The following is an 8,079-nucleotide window of genomic DNA, read 5'->3' on the forward strand; positions in this document are numbered from 1 at the left end:
AGTGAGAGAGGCAAGAATGATTGCGACAGAGAGTGAGAGGTTGGAGGCGAGAGGAAAAAGGGTTCCTGTTCCTGAGAGGTATCCAGTAACCTCTGCTGGAAAGTATGTGTGTGTGGATATCGAATGAGAACAAGATTGGGCTTGGCTGTGGTGCACCACTTGGTTGAAAAGCTGGTCAATATTGACTGCCTAGTCCCACAAATGAAGACATGGGTAAGGAATGAGAGGGTACAGTAGGGTTGTCAGCTGCCCCATTGCACCTCAGTAAGAGAACATTACTTTGACGAAAGAGGAGAGAAAAGCTTTCTGATCAGTCGAATAGCTGACTCACACAGAAACCCATCACTACCCACCTCCCAAACCTGCGACTGCCACCATCCAGAAGGACAAGGGCAGCAGGCGCATAAGAACACCATCACCTCCAAATTCCCCTTCAAGTCACACACACCATCCCGACTTGGGCACACATCGCCATTCCTTCATGGTCGCTGGGTCAAAATCCTGGAACTCCCTACCTAACAGCGCTGTGGGAGTACCTTCATTACACGGACTGCAGCGGTTCAAGAAGGCGTACCACACCTTCTCAAGAGCAACTAGGGATTGGCAATAAACGCCAGTGATGCCCACATCCCAAGAATGAATGAATGAATAAAAAAAGTCTCCAAACTGAGTTAGTAAGAAATCCACACAGGTTGAATGTCTGTTTGCCCAGTATGGAGTGTACACACTCTCCCTGTTAAGGACACACCCCACTTACCTAAATCCAAAGAGATAAGAGCCACAAGCTTAGGCGCTCCCCAAAATGTATGTAAGGGGACTGCTGGAACTAAAACTGCACAGTCTGTCAGAAAGTGAACTGGCAGACTTCCCACCGTTTGCCCAGCCAGGGCCATCTACCCATTAGGGAATCGTTTGTAAGGTTATCTGGCGCTGAGTAGGAAGAATCACAACGCCCATCCCAGTGACAGGTCTGCCCCTCCAGGTTCTATTACTGAGCCTAGTAGATCCTCAGAGTGCCCAGGAGTACTGCAGACCTGCCTAGGTCAGGTAGCGGATTGCTGATAATACCACAAAGACATGACTCAATTCCAATCTTCATTGCCGGATATGTTATCTGTGAGGCAACAAGTCCTGAAATTGATCTTTCTTTGCAGTACTGAGGGAGTGCTGCACTGTCATAGGTGCCGTCTTTCGGATGGGATGTTAGACCGAGGCCCCGTCTGCCTTCTAAGAACATAATAGGAGCAGGAGTAGGCCATACGACCCCCCAAGCCTGCTCCGCCATTCAACATGATCATGGCTGATCTTCAACCTCAACTCCACTCTCCTGCCTGATCCCTACATCCCCCAGAGTCCAAAAATCTATCTCTCTCAGCCTTAAACATATTCAACAACTTAGCATCCACAGCTTTCTGGGGTAGAGAATTCCAAAGATTCACAACCCTCCGTGCGGAGAAATTCCTCCTCATCTCAGTCCCAAATGGCCAACTCCCTATCCTGACCCTCCGGCCATGGGAAACAACCTCTCAGCATCCACCCCGCTAAGCCCCCCCAGAATCCTGTATGTTTCAATGAGATCACCGCTCACCCCTCCAAACTCCAGACAGTATAGGCCCAGGTGGACATACAAGATCAGGGAAGAAGAGCAGGGAAGTTCTCTCAGTGTGTTGGCCAACATTTATCCCTCAACCAACACCTAAAACAGTTGACGTGGTCATTTATTTCATTGCTGTTTGTGGGAATTTGTTGTGCGTTAATTGGCTGCTGCGTTTCCAACAGTGACTAAACTTTGAAAATTACTTAATTGGCTGTAAAGTGCTTTGAGACGTCCTGAGATCGTGAAACGTTCCGTATAAATGCAAGTTATTTATTTTCTTTCATTACCCCCCTCCCCAGTCCCTTCACCACTCCACCCACCACCCCCCACCCCTGAGCTGGATAATCTGTACTTGGTCAGTAGTTAACTGACAAATGTAGTTTGAGACCTGACTAAGTGGTCTGCAGATATTCGGAAGCCCTCACGAGTGACATGGTGAGCAGCAAAAATTCTGTAGAAACTGAGGAAGGAGAAACAGTTTCGATCAATTCATACTTCTTCTCGTTTTCACCCCACCGCTTTGCTTCTGACTGCAATTACTCAATCTTTGCCAAGGCTCTGTTTGATGTCAGAGAAACACAAGTGAAGAATCCATTCCGTCTCTCTCTTCAGCCGCTGATGACTGTGAGGAACAATGCTGCCCCCTCCTGAAGTGAAAGCAAATGGCAAATTATCCATTGTGATTAACAGTCCCTGACTGAGTTGCGTTACAGATGCGAAGAGCTGTGTGTGTCTGTTGTCCACTCATTAATGTCTTTTTTTGCCTCCTTAAACACTACAAGACTCATTACAATCCGTTGACAATTGGTTGGCTTCTTACGGCGACAGCATGTAACCTTAATTAGAATTTTCACCTGATGATTAGTGAGCTGGTCTCAGCTGCAGCATCAGCAGAGGGCTCCTGCCCCGGGCTCGAGAGGTTAAAAATCAGCCCTGGTTCTCCTTGTTAATCACCAGGCAGTTCTCAGAGGACTAAATTATGAGAAAAGACTGGAGAAACTTGGACTTTTTGGCCTTGAAAAGAGATGACTGAGAGGTGATCTGAGAGTGGTGGAAGAGAGCACAGAAAAGGTAGATCTTGAAACTGAACCGTGACAGGAGGCGAAGGGGTTGCTGGGTCAAAATGGGGAAAGGCAAATTTAGGACGGATGCCAGAGAGTGATCAGTGTGTGGAATGGACTCTCAGATAGGGAAGTGGGGGCAAGAATCCTGCAATCATTTATGAACCAGTAGATGCTGTGGAAGGTAAGGGAGACCGTGAGATCGCTGTTGATGGATGAGCTAAGATGGGCCAAATGGCGTATGTGTGTGTATTGGTGTATGTGTGTGCATGTGCAGGCACAGGTGTGCATGTGTATGTGTGCATGTGTGTTGGCGTGTGTGGACATTGAGTGGGCACAAGATTGACTTTGGCTGTGATGCCCTCTACGGTTGAATAATTTGTGGACACTTAGGATTTTCCTCTCCGGCCTAGCAGCTCATTCTAATATGCCCGCCCCAACCTTGGTATGAACTCCCAGCGTCCTGCAAGCAGTGACACCAAACAATCGTTACGACTGTGCAAATGGACTGGGATTTCGGGGAACAGGTTATACCCAAATTTCCAGCCCTTGCTGCCCGAGTAATGCCAGAAACCAGTATAACTCAGGAGGGAAATTTGCTGACTTTACTGCCTACACGTGAAGGATGGCAACTTAGGTGAGGTAGCAGAGCTCTGCTGGCCCCTGTGGCACTGCATAACAGGGAGAACCAGCACCTGGAGGTGGGTGGGGTGGGGGAAGGGGAGATGCTACCTTATGGATCCAGTCATTCTGAAGTCTAGCTCTTCCTCCCTGGGATTCCTCACTAGTATTTTTCAGCTTAGGAGTGAGAGCTTGAGCACATGATCTAAGGTGCCACTCCAGTGCCGTGCAGAGAGAGTGCTGCATCGTCAGGAGATCACATTCTTCAGGTAAACCAAGGCCGCATCTTCCTGTGCACACCAGGGGGTAAAAGGGAACGATTCACTCCTGTCTGGTACCGTATGGTTCAGTGTGTGTGTGTCTCAGTGTCAACCCCAGTAAACGTACAGTATACACTGGGTAAAAGAGAACAATACACTCCTGCCTGGTACTATATGGTTTGGTGTGCGTGTGTTTCGGTGCCAGCTCCTGCACATGTACAATACACACTGGGTAAACGGGAACGATTCTGTCCCCCTCCTGGGCTGTACGGCTCATGCGCATCTCAGTGTCATTAAAGAGCCCAAGGCATTATACCAAAAGAGTAGGGACTTCTCCCTGATGTCCCGGCCAACATTCCTCCCTAAGCCAACATCACCAACAACAGAGTAACTGCGCCTTCATAGAATTCGCTGCTGGTAAGACCTTGCTGTACACATACTGACTGGTGCATTTTCCCACTTAATAACAGTCATGGCACTTCAATGTAATTCATTATATGTGAAGCGCTTTGAGACATTTATGAGAGAGGTAATAAAGCGTGTAATAAATGCAAGTCTTTTCTCTCTTGTTTCGGTGGTGCTGTGCAGCTTCGTGCTGCCATCTGCTGCCTGGATCCGCTCTGCATCTTTCAGTGGTTCATAGCATTTGGCAGGTAACCAGGAACACTTCATTCCCCTATGGTACTGTACAGTTAATTTGTGTTGTAGTGTCAACTCCTATACTTGCACAATACACACTGGATAAATGGGAATGATTCACTCCTGTCAGGTACTGTACGGCTTAGTGTGTCTCTCTAGAAAAGAGAAGGCCAGGGAAGTGACCTGATAGAGGTCTTTAAGATTATGAAGGTGTTTGATAGTGTAGATATAGGGAAGTTGTTTTCACTTGTGGGGGGAGACCAAAAGTAAGAGTCATAATTATAACTTAGTCACTACTAAGTCCAATAGGGAATTCAGGAGAAACTTCTTTACCCAGAGAGTGGTTAGAATGTGGAACTTGCTACCACATGGAGTATCTGAGGTGAACAGCATAGATGCATTTAAGGGGAAGCTAGATAAGTACGAGGGAGAAAGGAATAGGAGGTTATGCTGATAGGGTGCGATGAAGTAGGGTGGGAGGAGGCTCATGTGGAGCACAAACACCGGCACTGACCAGTTGGGCTGAATGGGCTGTTTCTGTGCTCTAAATTCTATGTAGTGTCGGCTCCTGTACATGTAAAGTATGCACCAAGTTAAAAGGGTAACGATTCTGACACTGCACGGCTCATATGTATCTTGCATGTTCATTTTTAAACATTTTATTTTATTTCTCGGATTCTCTTTCCTCCTCTCCCGATGGCACGGACTGTTCCTGGAGAACAGTTTAATGGGCGCTGGGCGACCTCCAGTACCTCACACCAGGCGCCCATCTGTAAGAATATGGTTTAAAACAAGCATGGTCAAGTATCCCATCTCACATAGCGTCTAGGCATTTAGCAAGAGGGCGCTCATCTCTGAGTTAACAGAACACAGGACTGCGTAGGCTCTTCTTATCTAAGAGGAACAAACAGCTTGTAAACAGAGATGAAGGTCGAGGTGACTAGTAACGCTACATAAAACAGCTCATCTTGAGTTGCTAATATGACATCAGCTTGACTAGATAATTAACAACTAGGAGGTGAAGACGGGATGCTTACGTGCAGAACAAAGCAGCCAAATAGTATAATGTTAGGGCATGCTCCCTCCCAAAAGTTAGAGCTCTCAGGACAGTAAGAAGTCCATAGCCAGGAGGCAGCTTACGGAGGTCGAGTCTGATCAATCTTGAGTCCGTGGGAACCAGGTTGTATTAATTGTTTGACATTTAATGCAATGTTGAAGACAGTTGTATTATAATTCTGTTGTAAGTCAACATTAAAACTTCTTGTTGAATAACCACTCGGGCCCGAATCACACGGAAGTTATTGCTGAAGGACTAACAACCCTTTGCTGGGGTAGTAGCAGAAAAATCCACTTACACCATCCTTTATGAGTGATCCGAGGCACCCTCTTGGGCGGCAGACTCCCGCTGCCACTTCGATGGGACAGGACTTCCATCCGTTCCATGCCTGCACCACTGACTCCAGTCGATTACCCAGGATCAACCTTTTATGTAATTTGTGGGCTCCCGCCATGATTCCCACCTGTATTAGAGAGCCCACCGCGGACTTAGTTGCTGATAGATCGTCCTCTGATTGTGAAGAAGAGGAAGCAACAACAACTTGCATTTATATAGTGCCTTGAATGTAGTAAAACATCCCAAAGGTGCTATATAAATGCAACCTGTTGCTGTTATTATTCTGTGCTGCAAGATTCTATGACTGGGAAGCAATGTTGAGGGCCTTGAAGTTGATATGGTGAGGGATAGGGAGACGGGGAGCTGGTCAAGCCATGTGGTAATGAGAGTATTGGCACAGTTTATTTCGTGTCAGGTTGTAATCCTGAGGTGGGAGAGCAGGAGATTGTGATCTTATGCATGAACCCCCCTAAATAGGATCTTGATAAGCCTTGACACTGAAATTTTGTTTTTTGTAAAATAAAAAGCAACAGAAAAAATTGTCTCTTGTCTCCTTGTTATCTGGTGATTTTACCCAGAGGTTCGGTTTGGAAATGTATCGTCATTCCCATTGTTTCTGCAACAGTGAAGAGCATCAGGCAATTTATTGGCAATTATTGTCACCCCCACACAGATCAAAGCATTCCCAGCTCATTCAGAGAGGACAATGTCAAACATTCCTGCAACAGTCACTACAGAAGGTGATGCACGATTATTTGTCAGGCAAAAAAAATTCATCATTAAAAGGAGAAGCCAATTCTAAGGGGTAAAAATTTAAAGGATCAGGAAGAGAACTATCTAATGGTTTAGTGGGTGAACGCACTGCCTAATGAGGTCCAGAGACACAGATCAGAATGGCCCTAGGTTCATAAGATGAATTTGGATGAGGCAAGCCATTTGGCCTACCTTATCTCATCTATCCAGAAAGACCCTACAGCCACCATCCCTCCTCATGGTACCCAACTGTATCTTAAATGATTCCAAGATTATTTTCTCCTAATACCAATGCTGTTAGTCTATGCCACGCGTTGATCACTCATTGCTTGAAGAACTTGTCGCCATCATGCTTTTTACTGGTTTGATCCTATATCCCCTAGTTCTACTCTCAATTTAATCCTTTCCAAATAATTTACTATGTCACATATCTTTTTAAGGCCACTTCTATTCAAGGTTGAAAAGCCTTTAGATCGTAAAGCCTAGAATTTTTGATCTTAAGTCGGGCAGACCTGATCAGAAATATGTACGAAAATCCGTTAATGCCACAACTCCAGCCACTTTGCATCACACTTTATTTCTTGTGGGTGGGGAACTACCTCATGCAGATCCACCTCCACCTCAGCAGCCATCAATTTCTCGTCACTGAGTCAGAAGATCATGGGTTCAAGCCACACTTGAGGTTTGAGCACATAATCTCAGCTAACATTCCAGTGCAATAGTCGCAGGTGCCATCTTTCAGATGAGGCGTTAAATCGTGGTCCCATCTCTCCTCTCAGGTGAACATAAAAGATCCCGTGGCACTATTTGAAAAAGGGCAGAGGAGCTCTCCTGGTGTCCTGGCCAACATTTATCACTCAACCAACATCAGTAAAACCGTTCAACTGGTCATTCATCTCATTGCTGCTTATGGGACCTTACTGCATTATAACAATGACCACACTTCAAAAGTAATTCATTGGCTATGCCATGTTTCAGGATGCCCTGAGAATGTGAAAGGCACTATATAAATGCAAGTTCTTTATTTTGAGATGTCCTCATGGGTGACACACATTAAAATGTGTGAGATCTTTGTCAACCTCCTAACCATAGAATGATACAACACCAAGTTATAGTCCAACTTGGTGTTGTAAGATTGTTCACATTAGTCAACCCCAGTCCATCACCGGCATCTCCACATCATAGAATGATACAGCATAGAAGGAGGCCATTCAGCCCATCATGCCCGGACCTTTAACCCATCGTGGTTTGACCAGTTGGAGGTGAGTCGTTTCAGCAGAAGCTGCTTGCCTCTCTACACCAAATCATAGTAGGTACCAAGCCATAACTAGGCCTCATACTCAGCCTCCAAGTAGCACCATCCATCTCTTTCTCTCCCAACTCCCAGTTTCCTCATTAAAAGTTGAGAACAGTTTTGATACTAACCTGTTGGCGGCGTTACAGCCGTGTAGCACACATTAAGACTTAGCACGTCGTCTCTTGCCTCCATGAATCATCTTATTAGCATACCGTTTTTCTCGAGCCCCATTTCAGCCCTCGACCAACGGAACGAAATCCCGCCTCCATTTCGGAACGTCACCCACTATCCGCACTTTTTATTGGCCAAATCGAGGCGGGAACCGGCATTGTTCGGTAGTTGATAGGCCTGATGGAATGTCAATCAAGTTCATGCCCCGCCCACATTTAACGCCCATCTTGGAATCGCAACCTCCGATTGGTTAATTTGAAAATAGGCGCAATCCGATTGGCCGGATA

The 8,079-nt window shown here is 46.1% G+C and overlaps 1 protein-coding gene across 2 annotated transcripts in view; it reads right to left on the reverse strand.

The window, feature by feature from the left end:
- Positions 1-7,878, reverse strand: part of LOC137305613 (putative uncharacterized protein C19orf81 homolog) — a 158,498-nt gene extending 150,620 nt beyond the window's left edge. Inside the window, exon 1 of one of the 2 annotated variants that reach the window (XM_067974477.1) lies at positions 7,750-7,878. In XM_067974477.1, coding sequence (XP_067830578.1) covers positions 7,750-7,813 — 64 coding nt within the window. In that variant the 5' untranslated portion in view covers positions 7,814-7,878. The remainder of the gene's footprint in view (positions 1-7,749) is intronic. The other variant, XM_067974479.1, reaches the window with a different exon arrangement.
- Between the last annotated feature and the right edge of the window lie 201 nt (positions 7,879-8,079).

Source organism: Heptranchias perlo, chromosome 40 (genome assembly GCF_035084215.1).
Source record: "Heptranchias perlo isolate sHepPer1 chromosome 40, sHepPer1.hap1, whole genome shotgun sequence".
Classification (NCBI taxonomy): domain Eukaryota; kingdom Metazoa; phylum Chordata; class Chondrichthyes; order Hexanchiformes; family Hexanchidae; genus Heptranchias; species Heptranchias perlo.